Below are 19,121 nucleotides of genomic sequence, written 5' to 3'. Positions count from 1 at the left end.
TCTGTTGGGAATTGATTACATGAAAAAGTCACCTGTGCGTCCAGTCTCAATGTTGGTAAACAAATAATTGGTCTTTACTATAATTGTAAGGACATCATAATTTGAGGACGGTTATTATACTTTTTGCGTTTTCTGAGTCTTAGTTTAACCTCGAGCCAGTGTCATACTCCCAACACAGACAATCTTTCTAGGAGATAGCTTTCTATTTTGAATCCAATTTTCTAATAATATATATATTTTTTATTTATGTTGTTTATACCGGTAGTTTGCAACTGTTCTCACATGTTTGTGTCACAACACACGTTAGGGTTCTGTCCAATAGGCTCTATGCACAGCAGCCATATTGTGAAGACATTCACAGGTGTTACCAATGATACTAATGAAGGCTCTGTTCCACGTGGTTCTCAGATTTTTCAATTTCCACGACCCCCATAACTCTGAGAGTGTACCAATGGAACCAAATGGACCCTTACAGGTACATTTGGTTCCATTTGTACACTCTCAGAGTTACACACTCGTAAGGGGCCATTTGGAAACCCCTTAAGGAACCATGAGGGTCCCTGGAACCAAATTTTAGAGCGTTTCCAGTGAGCCAACATGCACAATATCAGCACCCTGACTCTGTTTGACCAGAATGGAACAGAGCCTTCATTAGTATCATTGGTAACACCTGTGAATGTCTTCACAATATGGCTGCTGTGCATAGAGCCTATTGTTTGAGAAACACTACTCTGCCACCAAAATGTGGAATGGCCTGGCTGACACCATCCATTCAAAGATGTGTAACGCTGGTTTATTTCAAACCTGACCTGAAAAAAACATCCATCAGGAGACCACAAGGGGAGGTTAATGTAATTTCCCAGCTCCTTTGTACACTTAGTGTCTGTATTTATTGATTTGACATGTATTATTGTGTTAATCTTTTTATGCAATAAGCCACTAGAGGTCACTGTCCACCGTAGATTTTACAACGACTGAGAGGCGTAGCAAGGCATGATGCAGAGCAGAGTGCCTCCAACCCTCTCAGCCTTTTTTTAAATGAAGGTAAACGGAGACCTTATTGGATTACAAATATGGCAACATGAAAATCATAGACGTGTCCCATTAACCCTTTAAGACCGGGAACGCATCTGTGTGTCATTTTAAGATTTCTTTGGCTATTCAAAAATAGCAGATATACAAGCTCATAGCGCGGCACCGAGTGCCGCGCTATGAGCTTGTAGATCTGCTATTTTTTTGGAACAATCGTGAAAATGTGTGCAAATCTTTAGTTTGAATATATATATACTTTTTTAAAGCGAAAGTTTTTAACTCAAATCTTTGCTTCTGGGGATTTGACAAATGTCTTCTAAATCCTAAAGTACTTTTTTCCTAAAGTTGTTTTTATTTTTTTATTTTTTACTTATGTTGCTACATTATCAATGGTTTTCAAACTTGTCAATTGACCCCCAAAATAATATGTATTTGACTGCGGACCCCCTCCCATCTAAAAATATTTTGTTCCAGGGACCCACAGAAGCAAAGATTTGAGTTAAAAATGTATATAGATTTGCACACATTTTCAGGATGTTTCTAAAATAGCTGATCTACAAGCTCATAGCGCGGAATGGCGCGCCATTCGGAATATAACTTTTGACATGCGCAAAGTGGTTCCCGCCTACGCCCGGGCATGGACCAGAGGCCACTACCCAGAGCAGAGCTTCCCCTGGTGGGCATGGGAGGAGGCAATAGCCCCCTTGTGCCTCCGCGGCGGAGGTCTGTCGGTCGTAGACAGGCCGGTAAGCAACGCACCGACTCCTGGCCAGGCAGCGTTGTATGCGGTGCAAGCCTGTGTTCCTTCGTTATCGCCGTTTTAATGCAAAAGTAGCAGATCTACAAGTTCAGACCAGTTTCTTTTTTTGTATTGGTACCAGACACGGTAAAACTTAGGCTAGCCTATACGATTTGTCACATTTCTCATGTAGGTACGATGACGTCATTGCGCATTCGTACATGGTCATTATGATAATAAATAATAATACATAAACACCGGACCGCTCATGGTCATTATAATAATAAATGTAGAGAGAGAGCAACACTTACAGTCTATGAAACAAGGCACGCTCATTTATGGCAAAAGTACAAAAGTATTGGCATCAAAATATACTTAAGTAGAAAGTATAAGCTACTCATTATGCCGAGTGTCACGTTTTTCTTGTATTATTATGAAAAAGCTTTGAAACATGCTGTAACTCATTCACTGTGACGAAAACCCTCTTTCTGCGCAGAGTAGCGCGCGGAGCGCACACGGGTTGAATGCAGGGTCTGTCGCCCTAAAACACAATAGCCCTGGGTCAAAATCCAGCGACCATGGCCCGCTCAAAAGGTGCGTGGGGCGGGGTGTTTTGGGACGACCGTTCCGGCTGCCCATGTAATGAATTGATGAAGTAAAACTCATCTGTTTTCGCTGCAGCTGCACCCTAATAATGTTGTTTTCATTTATTTTTGTTCAAGTATGCTATTAAAATAACGCAGCTATTGCAGTATTGGGCCTTAACATGTGATTAAAATGTATGTATTTGGCCCCTCATATATAAAATAAATAAAAATAATAAAATAAAATCTGATTTAAAATTGAAACTTGCAGCTGATCAATGCGTTTCTGCGTTTACGTGTGGACAGGGATCTAAAAAAAAAATCTTTGTCATGCGGCCAGGGATTCTTTTTAAAAACTGAGGACTAAAATACCCGTTTAGAAAAAGGCTTATTAAATGACGCTATAGAATAGAATCATCGAGATTTGATAGGTCATTTTTGGACAATTCTGACAGCACTACTAAGCACGGACATGCGCAAAGGAATGCATGTATTCCAAACAGAGAGGAGCGTTCGGAATAAAGTGTTTACATGGTCAATTCCGATTGGTATATCCCGATTCAAACAGTCTATACCACCCCTCCATTCGGGTCAGACTGGAATGGAATATTCTATTCCATTTGACGTGTTTACATGAGCATTTCTATTCTGAATGAATTCATCCATTCATTCATTCCGAATAGAAGTGTATTCATTCCGAATGAAACTGTCCATGTAACAGCAGCCAATGGCTGCGGTTACATGGACAGGTATATTCTACTTATATTCGGAATGACTGCTCATTAAACAAACGCTCCTCTCTGTTTGGAATACATGCATTCTTTTGCACATGTCCGGTGCTGTCAGAATTGGCCACCTATCAAATCTCACATTTGTATTATTTTGTATATAAAATATTGTATGCATAGGTCTATTTTATGTCTCTGTATGCGTCAGCCACGGTTGGTGCTGAGAAGCGCTCGCTCCTGTGGGATAAAATGAATGATTCATATTCTATAGCGTCATAAGCTTATATGCTGTAATGGTTAAAGCCCAGGCTTGTCCAGGAGAACGGACGCTCCGAGGATCTGAGCCTGTGATGGAGGAACTATCTTTACCTGTCCTTGACATGAAACAGCCAGGAACTTATAATCAAAAGAATCTATTCAGTCAGATGAAACGTTTTTTTGTTTAAATAACATTATGGTAGCCCACATGAGAAATGTGACGAGCAGTAGAATAGCCAAAGTTTTACCGTGTCTGGTGCCAATACAAAGAAAAGAAACTGGTCTGAACTTGTAGATCTGCTACTTTCGCATTAAAACGGCGATAACAAAAGTAACACAGGCTCGCACCGCATACAGCGCTGCCTGGCAGGAGTCCGGCCTGCCTACGGCCGACAAACCTCCGCCGCAGGAGGCACAAGGGGGCTATTGCCCCCTCCCATGCCCACCAGGGGAAGCTCTGCCCCAGGTAGTGGAGCTGGGTGGCTCCTGGTCCATGCCCGGGCGTAGGCGGGAACCGTTTTGCACATGTCAAAAGTTAAATTCCGAATGAATTGCTATGGGTCATGTGAACGAGGAATGTTTTCATTCAGGTTCCATGTAAACAGTTGGGTATGAATCTCTGTTCGGAATGAGTTCATTCTGAATGAATAAATATTGTCCATGTGACTGCAGCCAATGTTACAACATGTTGATGAAGTGATGGAAAAGCATCCTAACTGTTAGAATGGAGAAGTTCTTACCCCGTCATGGACCAGGGCCTTCCACGAATGCTCCAATTTCTTGATAAATCTAAACCAAATCACATTTAAAAGAAAAAACTGTTAGAACAGATATCACCTCTATATTCTCTGTCAACAACATTGAGTTTTTGTCAGCGATTATATCGACGGCGTAAAGGAAAATAATGAGTTCTCACGGGTGCAAACATCTTTGTTGTTAAAAAAAAAACGAATTATGCACTACTGCGTCACACAACAGTGCGATAACAGGCAATCTACAAGCTCATAATGCGTCACATTGCAAGGAGTTGTGAGCGCTTGTCGATCGGCTGTTTTCGTTTTGAAAGTGAAAGTGAAAGTGGTTAAGTGTGTCTGAGGGTTTATATTAAATCAATGAAAAGTATTAACAAGAACGTGTGACTAAATAATAACTAAATTGGATCCATTGTAACACAGGTTCTTTCTTTTCCATGTCCTGAAACGTAGCGGTTTTGGTACGTACAAGGTTTCTACCCGACGGCGACAACATCAAACGATAAGTGTGAATTAAGTAAGCGTTGAGCTGGATGTGACACACTGTGTGGACACGCTGGATGTGACACACTGACCTGTATGACTGCAGGATGTCGATGATTCCAATGTACACCAGCATCCTCTCTCCTTTGGTGTTCCGTGCCGGAATGCCCCCCATGCTGGGAACGACAGGGTCCGTTAGTTACACCCCCAAGGCTTTATTCACAGGTGTTACAATCAAGGCTCTGTTCCATTTAGTGTAGCACAGTGGTTCTCAACCGTCTTCATTTCAAGGACCCCCCGTTAACTCAAGAGAGTGTACAAATGGAACCAAATGGACCCGTAAGGGTCCATTTGGTTCCATTTGTACACTCTCTGAGTTACAAGCCCCTCAAGGAACCATAAGGTTCCCTGGACCACACTTTAAGACCCACTGGTGTAGCAGAGTGTTTATCAGTGAGCCAACATGCACAATACCAGCACCCTGACCTCTGTTTGACCAGAATGGAACAGAGCCTTCATTAGTATCATTGGTAGCACCTGTGAAGGAAGTTAAGGAAGAGGCCCACTTTCTTTCCAATATGGCATAGAGCATATTTATGCTTTGTCATAAAACAGTGTCATATGTCAAAAGTAGCCCATCTTTAGGGCTGCCTTCTAAATGAGGTGTTTTAGACCCTAGAAGAGCTAAGCTTCTTAACTCTTTAACTGCCCGAGTATATACACAATCTACCCCCTTCCCTGCCAGAGAAAATACATTGCAAAAATAGGTAAAATGTGAATTTTGTCTCTGTTTATTTTTTTAACATTGAAGTGAATGGAGCAGAAAATCTTCGCATCGCGTTATCTCCTGCTTCCTTTGTGATAAACGAAAATTTAAAAAAAGAAGTTTTTTTCAAAAACTCTTGTGTTTCTTTTTATATGAATGTTTAACTGCGTGTGCATCTATAGTTTTGTCACTGTAATATTCTGCTTGCCCTACCTTTATTTGTTATTATTTGTTTTTGTTTGTTCGCTTTGTATTGTATGTCTTTTAATTTATATTATTCCAGTTTGTTTATTAGAATACAGTTATTTCTTCAACTTTCTGTGAAGACAAAAAAAAGGAAATAAAAAGTTATAAAAAAAAGTAGCCCATCTACAGTACAAGCTGAGGACGTTTGTACTGTATTTGTATTGAGAAATGGAAAGAACTACACATAATAATATGGGGAGTTTTTACAGTGTGTGTGCTCATCATAAAATACCCATTTCTATACAGAAATAATGTACACAAATCGAGCATGCATAGATAGCATTATAAGATGAGCTGGTCTAGTGCACTGGTTCTCACTATGGGGTCCAGAGACCTCCAAAGCGTCCTTGAGGGTTCAAGGGGGTACCCATCTAAGTGACTGATGGTTAGGAACGCATCTGTGTCATTTTTAGATTTGAGCTATAGCCATTATTTTAAACTTTGGCGATTAAAAAAATAGCAGATCTACAAGTTCATAGCTTTTTTTTTATCGTGAAAATGTGTGCAAATCTTTGAATATATGTTTTTTAAAGCGACCATTTTTAACTCAAATCTTTGCTTCAAGCATTTCTAAAAAAGTTTTTTCTCATCAAAAACTTATCTCATCTTTTAAAAGCACTCCCAGCCAGTGCCTTTTAAAGACGACCACTATGCGCTTGCCTTTTGGTCATTTCTCATATAGGTTTTAACACATCGGGTGCCAGCATTTTTTCATAACAACTTACGTTGGGTGCCAGCATTCTCCCCATTGACTGTGCTTTGCTGTTCAAAGCTCTAGACTCCACGACCAGCAAATCCACGTAAAAAAAAGCATCCATTCATGTTGAGCGATGACCCTGGCTACAGCCTGGAACCATAACATTTCAGTCGCAAGTTACAACGGGGGGGGATCGCGCATCACGCATGACCGGTTTTCACCACCAGAAACGGATTCGGAGATATAGGCGTTTTAAAGAAGGAAATAGACAGGAAGTGGACGGAAGCCATGTTTTTGTTTCCGGTGATCTATCTGGCCCTTCCTTCTCAAGATCACAATGGGTACTCCCAGGGCTGCTCTAGCCCCACCCGCGCGGAGAAAAACGAAAAAAACAAAAAGACTGAAATCACGGTTCAGACCGTGAACGGCACCAGAGTGCTACTATGTAAACACACGGTTCAGACCGTGATCGGCACCCGATGTGTTAAAAGACAGTGCACGTTTTTTTTGTTTTTTGGTGCCTAGCGTGATCATACCCTTACAACTCTGTAACTTTGAGAGTCAACAAATAGGGTCCATTTGGTTCCATTTGTACACTCTCAGAGTTAAAGTAATATTACGGATTTGGACTGTGTAGACTGGGGTCTCAGAGATGGTCTCAGAGACAAATGACTTCAGATGGGGGTCCGTGGCCTAATACATAACCTCGGTCCCAGCCTCACTCATCTGCGAAAAGAAGAGCCTGGTCACGACCTAAAGCATCGAGTGTCTAGGAAGTCCTGAGTGGACAGGATTTCCGTTTCCCCCGGAAACTATATTTTTTGACCAATCACAACACTCGTTTCATTCACGGAGAATGTTAACAGATTTGTAAAGCATCAACGTCATTTCCTTGAGATGGGGGTCCGCGGCCAAATACATAATTATTTTGGGGGTCCTTGACATGAAAAAAAAAAGCGTTAACAGTGTAGTTGGCACAGAGCAGACTCACTGGTCTTCAGACTCCATGGCTCCCTTCCCCCGCGCCTCTCCCTGGATGGACTCCATGGCTGTGCAGTACAGGCTCTTCTGGGCCTGGGGCCGCCGCTGGTCCGGGGTCACGGCTCCCTCGGATCCCCCGCTGTCCCCTGAATGTCCGCCCCCTCCTCCTCCTCCTCCTCCTCCTCCCCCTCCCCCCCGCTCCTTCTCTCTGCTGGCCTGGTCCAGGTTGTGGATGCCCATCAGCAGACTGTAGTCCATGATCTTGAAGCTCTGCAGCAGCTGCACGAACACAAACCAGCGTTCATTTAGTTGACTGACGCTGTGACAAAACATGCTCGTCGACTGCCTTATTTCACTGACGAAAACTAAATAAAAACTAAGCTATGATGATTAAAACTATGACAAAATGTGGCTATTTCGATTCAATATGTATGGGATAATGTATGGGGAGGTGGTCATTATTGAAATTTAAAGCCCGACAGGGTGATTATCCGGAGGTGCATAATCACCCTGAAGGGCTTTAAATTTCAATAATGACCACCTCCCCATACATTATCCCGCTTATTACATGGCTACTTAATAAATAAATGAATAAATTGACCCAAAAGTAACAACAAAACGAAGTATTTCCTTGCTTACGGCAATGAAAGTATTCCATAAGTAAGCTAATAAGCTGGGCGGAGATATTCACCTCGGAAAACGAATGACAGTAGTCCATAATTAACCGAAAGACTCGCCCCCATTCTATATACCGCCGTATTTGCATATAATACCGCCGGATTTGCCCCGGGGCGACTGTGTTTTGGGGCGAGTGTTTTGTATTCTTGAGTTGGTGCACAACGATAAACAAGGAAAGGATCACTTTTCGGTTATTGCATCGTCTATTTCTCACTTAAAATGTTTTTAAAAATATTCTTGAGAGCAACGTTTAGCTGTAAATTACATTGTTTGTTTGTTTAGCTGGCTGTCATGTTGGATTACAGCATAAAACCAAGCAGCGCAGGTTGACATGAGCAGGTGCTCCGAGTCTCTGATTAGACAGCGGTCATTATCATCGGCCATTATCAAGAAATAATGAACGATGATTGACCAATCAGAATCAAGCATTCAACCAAGCCGTGTAATAAACCCATAGATTGAATCCTCTCTGTCCCTGTTCGTTTCTCTTTCTCTGCCTCCCCTTCTCCCCTGTCCCTCTCTCTGCCCTCCTTCTCCCCCCCTCTCTCTCTGTCTGACCCCAGGGGTCCTTGGCAGGTTACCAGGGGGTCCCCAGCTAAATAAGTTAATATAGCGTCAACATCATTTTAACCACTTTAACCCATTAAGACCTGGAACTGTGTCATTTTTTGATTTGAGCTAAAAAGCATTATTTTACACTTTGGCTATTCAAAAATAGCAGATATACAAGCTCATAGCGCGGCACCGAGTGCCGCGCTATGAGCTTGTAGATCTGCTATTTTTGAAAAATCGTGAAAATGTGTGCAAATCTTCTGAATATATATATTTTTAAAGTGAAATTTTTTAACTAAAATCTTTGCTTCTGGGGGTCCCTGGAACAAAATATTTTGATGGGGGTCCGCGGCCAAATACATATAATTTTGGGTGGTCCTTGACATGAAAAAGATTGAGCACCACTGATATAGAAACATACGTTTTTCAGAAAACTGTTGAGATTTAGGAGACATGTAGAATCGGCTTCAGGTCTCAATGGGTTAACCATTATTGTATACTTTGGCTATTCAAAAAGCTCTATGAGCTGGGGGGTCCGTGGCCAAATACATATAATTTTGGGGGTCCTTGACATGAAAAAGTTTCAGAACCACTGATATATTGAATCCTCTCGCTCTCTCTCTCTCTAGTCTCCCCCTCTATGTGTCTCTCTCTCCCTCCCCTCAATCTCTCTCGCTCTCTCCCCCCATCTCTCTGCCTCCCTCGCCCTCTCTTTCTACCCATCCTTCCCTACCTCTCCCCCTCCCTCTCACCAGACAGTCTCTGTGGATGGTCTTGTTCAGGGCGTTGTAGTTGTCGGCCTCCAGCAGCAGGCCGTCGGGCAGGTCCTGGATGAAGTCCAGGTCCTTGTAGGTGGGCACGCGCTTCTCGCGCTCCTTGGCCGACGCCCGCCTCTTGTAGGTGGAGCCCTTCAGGTCGTACTTGAGGTGCATGGGGACGGCGCGCGGCAGCAGGTTGTTCATCACCACGATGCGGATGTTCTTGCCCCCCGCCTGCACGCAGTACAGCCCGTAGAACTTGGGCAGCAGCGTGCGCTTGTTCTGGTTCAGGTTCTGGCAAAAGGCACAGCGGGTGGGAGAAGAACTCACAGTGTTTTACTTAAGTAAAAGTATCAGTATCAGTAAGGTATTCAAAATTGAGTAAAAAACTTGAGTAAAAGTACAAAAGTCTTGGTATCAAAATGTACTGTCAGTAGAAAAAGTAGAAAGTACTCATTTTGCAGAGTGTCCCATTTCACAAGTTCAAAATGTATACAAATCTTTTAAAAATAGCAGATCTACAAGCTTGTCGATCGACTATTTTCAAATGGCCGAAATATATATATATGGGGCTGAAGTGGGTAATGTGTGTTTTGTGATAATAATCTAAATCTACAAAGTAACTAGTAACTAAAGCTGTCAAATAATTGTAGTGGAGTAAAAGTACAATATTTGCCTCTGAGATGTAGTGGAGTAGAAGCAAAAGTATTGAAAATAGGAAATACTCCAGAAAAGTAAAAATTGCCTTTCTTTTATTATTGGAAAATGTGGCAGATTTGGACAGGTTTTTTTTATAGTAGAATTTGTTGATTACTTTTGATGCAGTAATGGTCTTTTCTTTCTTTCTTATTTAAGTATTATAAAGGTCTTAAAAGTCTTAAAAGAGAACCATTGCCCTAAAGGACACATATCAAGGGCACCATTATGTCTGATTTGTTTCGTTGAATGGTAGTGGGTCTTACCATGAAGTAGCCGGGCAGTAGTTTCTGGAGGAACTCGGCCTCTTTGTGCTGAACGGTCTTGATGATGAACTCGTCGTCGCTGGACACGTAGAACACGGAGCCACTGGCCCCGGGGTTGGACAGCTCTATGAGAGGCTCACTACACAGAGCGTACTGCAGGGGGCAGACAAGAGTCGTCAGGAGGACGCGACGCTTCATCAAACTGACCGATTTAAACAAATCATTTCGAGAAAATAATCGCTTAAGCCATGTGTCATTTTAAGATTTCTTTGGTTATTCAAAAATAGCAGATCTACAAGCTCGTGTAGCGCGGCACTGCCGCGCTATGAGCTTTGAAAAATCGTGAAAATGGGTGCAAATCTTTGTATAGTATATATATATTTTTTTAAGCTAACATTTGTAACTCAAATCTTTGCTTCTGGGGGTCCCTGGAACTAAATATTTTGAGATGGGGGTCCACGGCCAAATACATATACAATTTTGGGGGTCCCTGACATGAGAAAGTTTGAGAACCACCGATTATAGCAACATAAGTGTTTCAGAAAACTGATAGGATTTAGAAGACATTTGTAGAATCGGCCTCAGGTCTTAATGGGTTAACCACTTGAACCCCCAGCATCCAGATTACAAGGCTGCAGATCGGCTATTTTTGCTTGTACAGCACGGAGGTACAGTAAAACATTTAGGCTAAAAGGATAACACAAAAAAGTCATGGGGACTTGTTTCCATGGTGGACCTATGTATTCAATTGATCAAGAGAGCATAGATGAATTGAATTGAAAGTGGTTGATCGATGCATTGTTATAATCAAAAATCGAAAACGCTCTTCTCGGATTCGATGCAATAACAGCTATGAAAATAATCATCATCGTCTATAAAAACAATTCATTCACTACTGTTCATTCACAAAAACAATTCATTCACTACAGCACAGCCACCAAGGTATGGAATAGTCTAACCCCATCCCTCAAAAAATGCAGTTCACTGGGCTCATTTAAAACAGCCCTAAAAACACATCTTTCTGGAGGCCAAAAGAGGAGCTAGTACCATATATATTATATTTTATATATATATATATATATATATATATATATATATATATATATATATATATATATATATATATATATATATATATATATATATATATATATAAAATGCTGTACAAAGTGTTATTTTTTCTCTGTATATTTTTATGTTATTGAACTGTTTGGTTGCTACTATATATGTCTATGAAATGAATACCAAGGACCTCATCAGAAACAAGTCCGCAAGGACTTTTTTGGACGGACCTTTTAGACAGTATTATAAATGTAGCTGTGATGTTTTACATTCTTTTTGCCTAATACAAATTTCAATCAAACTGTTGTTGACAAAAAATGTGCAGTTGTTGAGGTGTAGAACTGACCAAGTAGTCGTCCGGCCGGATGCCAAACATTTCCCTGAAGTAACGGAAGGCAATGGGAGCGTACGTCTTGAAACGAAAGTCACTGTAGTGGTGAGCCGGAGTCAAATTACTACCTTCACTGGAAACATGGAGAGAGAGAGAGACACAGAGAGAGAGATAAACAAGAAAACGTCAGTCAGGTGAAAGAATCAAACTGCTAACAGTTATTTGCACACAGATTTGGTGTAATGCTGTTCAGGTGTGCAACACAGTGGTTTCTCATACGTTTTTGGTTCAGGGCACCCTTGTATAAAAAACATTATACAACAGGTAGTTCCGACCAAGCAATCTGATTTGTTGAAATAGCTATCTAGCCGTTCTTCAAACCAGCATGATAGCACGGGCCTAATCACATTAATAAATCACTCCGCACTGCAGTCCACACCTGATTAGACCATATATGGCACAGCTGTGCTGTGACGTCACGCTGTCCCACGGTAGGAAGACAGACAGACAGTAGCCTGACCCACCGCCGCCACCGGAGAACAAACAGCTATGCAAAATGGACTGTTAAAATGTTGTTAATTTTGACTTAGCCGATCTACAAGTTCACAACGCGTCGCCATCGCGGCGCGTTGTCAGCTTGTAGATCAGTTATTTTGGCCATGTGACACGGTCGTAAGACGGAGCATATAGCCTATTGGAATCAGCTGTGTTGATGAGACGGTGCCTCAGAGCGCTGCTACAGGGACTATTTAATGTCTCAGTCAAATAAACTCTTCTCTTTTAGGGTTGTCCGATATTGGCTTTTTTACCGATAACCGATATACCGATATTGTCCAACTCTTAATTACCGATACCGATATATGCGGGGATTATTGTGATTAGGGTAAGCTCAAATTTCATATCACACAGACCATATACAGTAAGAACTCCTGTAACTTATTTATAAAGCAAAAAAAAAAAAAAAAAAAAAAAATTTTTTTTTTTTTTTCAAAAACCGATACCGATATTTTCCCGATATCAACTTTTATGCTAATATCGGCCGATAATATCGGGAGGCCGATAATATCGGACATCCCTATTCTCTTTACAGGGAAACGGGTAATAGCTAAACATTTTTATTATGAATTGCCCCACAATATGAATACATGTGGATGTGTTTTGTTGGTAACTGTTGTATAATCGCAATATTACACTCGAGGGTGTGCTTTACCTACATTATTGGCACTTCAGTGATGCTCGCGGAACTTGGCTCCGCCTCGTTCCTGACCGCATCACTGGTGTGCCAATAATGACGGTAAAGCACACCCTCTCGTGTAATATTGCTTAATTATCACCCACAGCACCTCTGAATTACATTGTTACTTCATAGCACCTTACATGTCTCTGCTGACGGGCAGAAACCAGCTATGTCCAAAATATCAACTTTTCAGGAAATCTAAAATAAACATGTATTTAGAAAACCACAATACTATCTCATCAAAGTTGGTATGGTGACTTTATACATTGTCAGATACTTGAATGTGTCCTTTATATTATCATCACTTTACCCAAATACAGCTCAAGTGGTTTTTGACCATTAATGTGGATATAGGTTTTTTTTCCGTCTGACTTAGTCCTTCCAATCAATCCGACCGTTTGAGGATCCAGTGGAGTTAGGAGGTTTAGTCGGAAGTGCTTTTTTAATACTTTGCATTGGTTCGATATTTGTAAAACCCACACACAGACGTAAAGGGTGTTCAGTAGCACTGGATTTACCCAAAAAAAGATACATCCCCTCAATTTATCACACACACAAAAAAAAGCATATCACAAGCCATCACTCACATGCACTTGATTAAAGAAATTGTGTCATATTATGGGAAAGTATATCACAGAATATCAGTTTCCATTATAGCAAGCATTTTCAACTGCTGGTCCGTGGACCACTGGTGGTCTAAATGTGGTCCCCGACCATGCATTTAGTAATGTAGGAACATGATTGATTTTCTTTCCACTAGTTGAGAAACTAAGTGAACTGAATGACCTGGTGAGCGGTGACCAACGATGACCGTCAATGTAGTCATTTACTGGGAAGTTGGAGGTCAAGAAATTTCACAGAAAAGGGAGTTGGAATCTCAAGAAAGGGGAAGTGCACCGGACTTCCTGCTTGAGTCATTATTTAATTTCAAGCTTTTTGTTTTAATGTGAGCTGGGAGTGAGTTAAAAAGGGAGTTGGCTGTCTCTAGAGAAAACGGCTGAATCAAATATCAGATGTGCCTTCCGTTTTAGACCAGTGGTTCTCAACCGGTGGTCCGGGGACCACCAGTGGTCCTTGAGGGGGTTCCAGGTGGTCCCCAGCTAAATGATGGAGAGTTGGTGACCAAATGGACCCCTTATAGATCTTTAAACTCTTGAGAGCGTAAAATGAAACCAAATGGACCCTTACGGGTCCATTTGGTTTCATTTTTACACTCAAGAGTTACATTATTGTTAAACATCTGCATTACTCAATTAACTCATTCACTGCCACTGACGTAAAAAACATATTTTTTTCCAATTACCAAATCTGCCACTGACGTAAAAAACGTAATTTTGCAAAAGATTTTTTTAAAACAAGATCTCAAGGTCCTTCATCTCTCGCAGTGACACATTTCATTGTAGCACACCCGGATACGGAAATATGTCAAATCGAAGATTTTCGGTTCCGTCCGCTTCCTGTTTAGGTCCCGCCCTATAACTGTATTTTCTCGGCTTTGCATTTCTCCGCCGTGGAATGCTGTTTAGCGACGCTGTTTTGAAACTGCTACTACTGCAAAATGGAATGTCGCCGATTGAAAATGTCTTTTCTGGGCCACTCACACAACTACCCTGTGTGTCTACAAACAGTTGAACACGCGATCATAAGGGATTTAGCGAGGTCTGTGGCGAGGTGGAAAAAGTAAGTAAGTTTTCCGTTTACATAGCGAAACATGGTGTTTTTACACTGGGCTGGAGGAGAGAGACTCCGCCCCGACCGCAATGTTTGTTGTTTGAGCAGCGTGCACGACTCGCCTGTGTGTTTAGAAACGATTGCACTTGCGATCATAATGGGAAACAAAAAATGTGAATTTTTTAAAGTTATAAAAAACACTAAATCGCTGGCAGTGGGCAAACACAGCCAGAAATAAGTCTGGCAGGGAATGAGTTAAAGAATTGTTATTTTTGATCAACATTTACCTGTTATCTTTCCTATGGTATATCAATACAGCATGGAATTATCGTATCCAACGATAACAAAATACCTAATAAAAGTTGTGGGTCTGAGAGGCTAAATCTCATAAAATGGTGGTCCGTGGCTCAAATGCCGATGGACCTTGATAATGGACCTTGATATGAAAAGGATTGAAAACCACTGGTTTAGAGACGGCAACAGCATTTTCGGGGGTTGAAACCGCACACCACAGTGAAACCCCCTTCTTTGAAAACGCTCCACCTCGTTGTCTCCATGTAAACAGGCGGTACGGGGGAAACCGCAAAACGTGTGACGTCATGGCTCACGCCGCATATGCTATTACGTTGGTGTAAACAAACAACTGTGATAGGAAGTAGAATGGAAGTGGTTCTACGCATGCGTTTTCAATCACCGTTTTGCGTCTCCGTGTAAACGCAGAATAGGTGAGAACGCAAACGGCACTTTGTCGTTTTCTGATCTGGTCGTGTACACGTCGCCTGGGAAAGCCCCGTCATACCAGGTGCAGTTTCTTTGTCGAAGGCAGTGGTGTAAACTAACTAAGTACATTTACTCAAGTACTGTAACTACTAATGTTGAGGCATTTTTACTTTACTGGAGTATTTCCAGTTCTCTGTACTTTTACTTCTACTCCACTACATCTCAGAGGCAAATATTGTACTTTTACTCCACAACAATTATTTGAAAGCATTAGTTACTAGTTACTTTGTAGATTTTGATCATTAATACAAAACATACATTAATCACTTCAGCCCCACATACATTTCGGCCATTAGAAAATAGCCGATCTACAAGCTCACAATGCGTTGCATCGCGACGCATTGTGAGCTTGTAGATCTGCTATTTTCAAAAGATTTGCATACATTTTATACAGTTGAAAACATGTGAAATGGGACATTCTGCATAATGAGTACCTTTTACTTTTGGTACTTTAAGCAAATTTCAATACCAATAAGTACATGTTTAAAGGTAGGGTAAGTGATTTGCGTTGGTTAAAATAATAGTTAAATAGCTCTATATTCTGATAGTACTCATTGCTATAGAGTGTTTGTTCACCATTAGGAGTCTCCTTGTCTCTCCAGCTCTTTATTAAACAGAAAATGCATTTTCGTTTCAGTTCCATTTCCAATTTTATCCAACCAGGGCAGAGAACTCAATCAGGATATAGATTAAACAAGTGAAATTGGAAGTGATGACACTAAGAAATGAGCAGACAAAATTGCAACTGGAACACTATACAAATTAAGCTTAAAAATGGGTACTTTCTCCTGATTGGCTGAGATTTTGACACCTACCGAAAAATGTATTTTCTGTTTATCAAAGAGCTGGAGAGACAGGGAGACATCTATAGCAATGATTACCATCAGAATATAGTATTTTAACCTTTAAACAAAATACTTTTTGTTTTAACCAAAAAATATCACTTACCCTACCTTTAATTCCAGACTATCACTTAGTATTTCTACATTGCAGTATTCATACTTTTACTCAAGTAAAAAAAAAGAAGTACTTTTTCCCACCACTGGTCGAAGGTATGCACTAACCTTGGGAAGAAGATGCTCTCTACCACCACGAAGTCCTGCATGAGAACGTCCCTCTCTGCCTTCTGACTGAGGCTGCCCACCGTGTGCGTGATGCCCAGCTGGATGGCACCTTTCAGGGCAGACGAGGTGGTCTGGAGAGGGATAGGACAGAGGCCATGAGTGCTGGGACGCCCTGATGGGACACGCTGACCAATTTTTGCTGTCGGGTGTAAACCTCGTCATGTCCAAAACCGTTCCTTTTTTATCATTACTTTGAAAACACTTAGTGGCTATTTTCAGTTATTTTGCGCTCCATTTTTAGTCCATAAGCCAGACAAGATTTCATTATCGAAAGAGTGGGCAAAACCAAACCTATATTAAATTGTTCATAGGGTCAATACGAGTAAATAAATATATGATAACCTCTCCAAAGGAGCAGCTTTTTCATAGTTATCACACATTTTGTTATTTTCCCCATACGTACATGACAGGTGAAAAATGACAACATTTAAAAAAGAGTTATCATAATGAAACTTCCTGAGTTGATTACTTACATGAAGACAATGATTTATCGTATTACAAGTTTTCTGAAATTGTATATTTAAATATGCAAATTAGGCATTTAGTCCATGAGCCAGAGCCCCAAAATTGAGCCAGAAATTGAATATTCCCTTGTTAAAAACCTTTGACTCCAACATCTTAACAAAATGAAATAAGAATGTTGACTCTGGCTTTGTCCAATGTTCCAATGTTGATTCTGGAAAGTTATGCAAATTTGGGCATATTTTCCTAATGCCTAATTTGCACATTTAAATATACAATTTCAGAAAACTTGTAATACGATAAATCATTGTCTTCATGTAAGTAATCAACTGAGGAAGTTTCATTATGATAACTCTTTTTAAAATGTTGTCATTTTTTCACCTGTCATGTACGTATGGGGAAAATAACAAAATGTGTGATAACTATGAAAAAGCTACACCTGTGGAAAGGTTATCATATATTTATTTACTTATATTGACCCTATGAACAATTTAATATAGGTATGGTTTTGCCCACTCTTTCGATAATCATTGCTCAATTTTGGGGCTCTGGCTCATGGACTATCTTGTATGATGAAGTACAGTAGGGCATTAAAGAAGTAGGGCATCAATTACACACCCCATGAAGCCTTGAATTCCTGGAGATTTTTTAGTTTTTGTCGCATTCCTGAGACAATAATTTGATGCTGGGAGAAAGATGCTTATGTCTCTGGTAGGACACTCCACAAGTCTCCTACAGGAGACTCAGACGGTCATCAATTTATTGGCTCAGGAATGCGACAAAAACTAAAAAATCTCCAGGAATTCAAGGCTTCATGGGGTGTGTAATTGATAGAAAATAAGTCATTTTTTGGGTGAACTACTCCTTTAATTTATGAAAAAGCATAACATGTTGAAATATGGAGATATGAGGTTTACGCCCTACAACGACGATATATAAATTAGTCACTGATTAAAATTCAACAATTGTATTACTTCAACTCATTTTAAATGTGTTTTTGGTGGAAATAGTGCAGTGGATAAGCCAAGCCTGTGTTGATTTTTTATATGTCTGATGATATTGTGTCACCATCTTTCCGTGACATCATTGCACACACGCTCACTTTTGAATGATATACCGTACATATCATGTGCATACAGTATGTGTATAAAATATGTAATTTAACTCGCTCAGTGCCAATGAAATAAAAAAATATGTTCATACGGTCCCAGCAATGTTTTAGTAAGTAAAAAAAAAAGTGCTTAGGAGCGAGATACAGCCTTTTTCAGTTATACGTTAAACAAGGAGTGGATGGAGCTGCAAATCTTCAGATAATGATATCTTGGGTTCTGAACATTTTTTTTTTTTTTTAACTCGAGATTTTTTGTTCTTGGCACTGAGGGCATTCAGAAAAAACTTGGGATATCTCGTTGTGTGGCACTGAGAGAGTTAAAAGAACTTACATAAAAGAGTTTCACAATAACAGTGTTTATTGCAATATTTTGGTGGGACTAACAATTACATATTGTCCAAATACAATGTTATAATTTTGCAAGAAAAAATGTAATAAGAAATCATCTCTGGCCAAAATCAAATCAAATGCTTCCGTTTCGAGTGCTGGTTGTATGTTCTCGGCTAGCCTGCAGAAATGTGTTCTGTTGGGGCAAATACCCAATACCTCTCTAAATAAACCCAAAACATGATATTTGCATAAATTGTATATTTTCATCCATCAATCTTGGGAAAATGGAGGAGTTCAAATTAGTGAATTGTTGCATCCAATTTTAGTTGGCAAATTTTTGTTCATTCAAATATGTTTTGCAGATTAGGAATATTGACACAAGCTACAGTCGTCATCATCCGTTTTGATAGAAAACACACAAAGTGAAATCAATTCATTTGTGGCTGAAATCACTGAAGCTAAACATTTTTGATCAAAAGCCTTGATTGTAAACAATCTAGGATGCATGCTGTCATCTGTAGCCTGGGCTCATGTTAGAATCCACACCGGTGTCACCGACCCCCTCCCTTCCTGTGTGTTCTGACCTTTTTATAGGTGGTCTCTCCTGTGGTGGTCTCCACCCCACGATGACCGATGGTCTTCTTCATGCTCTGGGCGTTGGCTGAAGAACCAGGCATCTAGCGGGACAGAAGCATTGGACACACACTGTTTAATGGCAATTATGAACCCATTAAGATCTTTTTCGATCTACACCAAATCTTTTTGGCCAAAAATTGCAAATCTACAAGCTCACAACG

At 40.5% G+C, this 19,121-nt stretch overlaps 1 protein-coding gene across 1 annotated transcript in view; it reads right to left on the bottom strand.

Moving 5' to 3' along the window:
* Nucleotides 1-19,121, bottom strand: part of LOC311042463 (phosphatidylinositol 4-phosphate 5-kinase type-1 alpha-like) — a 48,042-nt gene that overhangs the window by 7,058 nt on the left and 21,863 nt on the right. Inside the window, exons 3-10 of the mRNA XM_084053206.1 lie at nucleotides 18,909-19,001; nucleotides 16,362-16,492; nucleotides 11,625-11,742; nucleotides 10,217-10,369; nucleotides 9,249-9,548; nucleotides 7,277-7,545; nucleotides 4,669-4,752; nucleotides 4,082-4,130 (exon numbers count right to left, since the gene is read on the bottom strand). Coding sequence (XP_083909332.1) covers nucleotides 4,082-4,130; nucleotides 4,669-4,752; nucleotides 7,277-7,545; nucleotides 9,249-9,548; nucleotides 10,217-10,369; nucleotides 11,625-11,742; nucleotides 16,362-16,492; nucleotides 18,909-19,001 — 1,197 coding nt within the window. The remainder of the gene's footprint in view (nucleotides 1-4,081; nucleotides 4,131-4,668; nucleotides 4,753-7,276; nucleotides 7,546-9,248; nucleotides 9,549-10,216; nucleotides 10,370-11,624; nucleotides 11,743-16,361; nucleotides 16,493-18,908; nucleotides 19,002-19,121) is intronic.

The sequence above is a fragment of the Gymnoscopelus microlampas genome (genome assembly GCF_963454915.1).
Source record: "Gymnoscopelus microlampas genome assembly, chromosome: 3".
Taxonomy (NCBI): domain Eukaryota; kingdom Metazoa; phylum Chordata; class Actinopteri; order Myctophiformes; family Myctophidae; genus Gymnoscopelus; species Gymnoscopelus microlampas.
The sequence above is the reverse complement of the archived record's forward strand: the minus strand, read 5'-3'. Positions and strand labels throughout refer to the sequence as shown.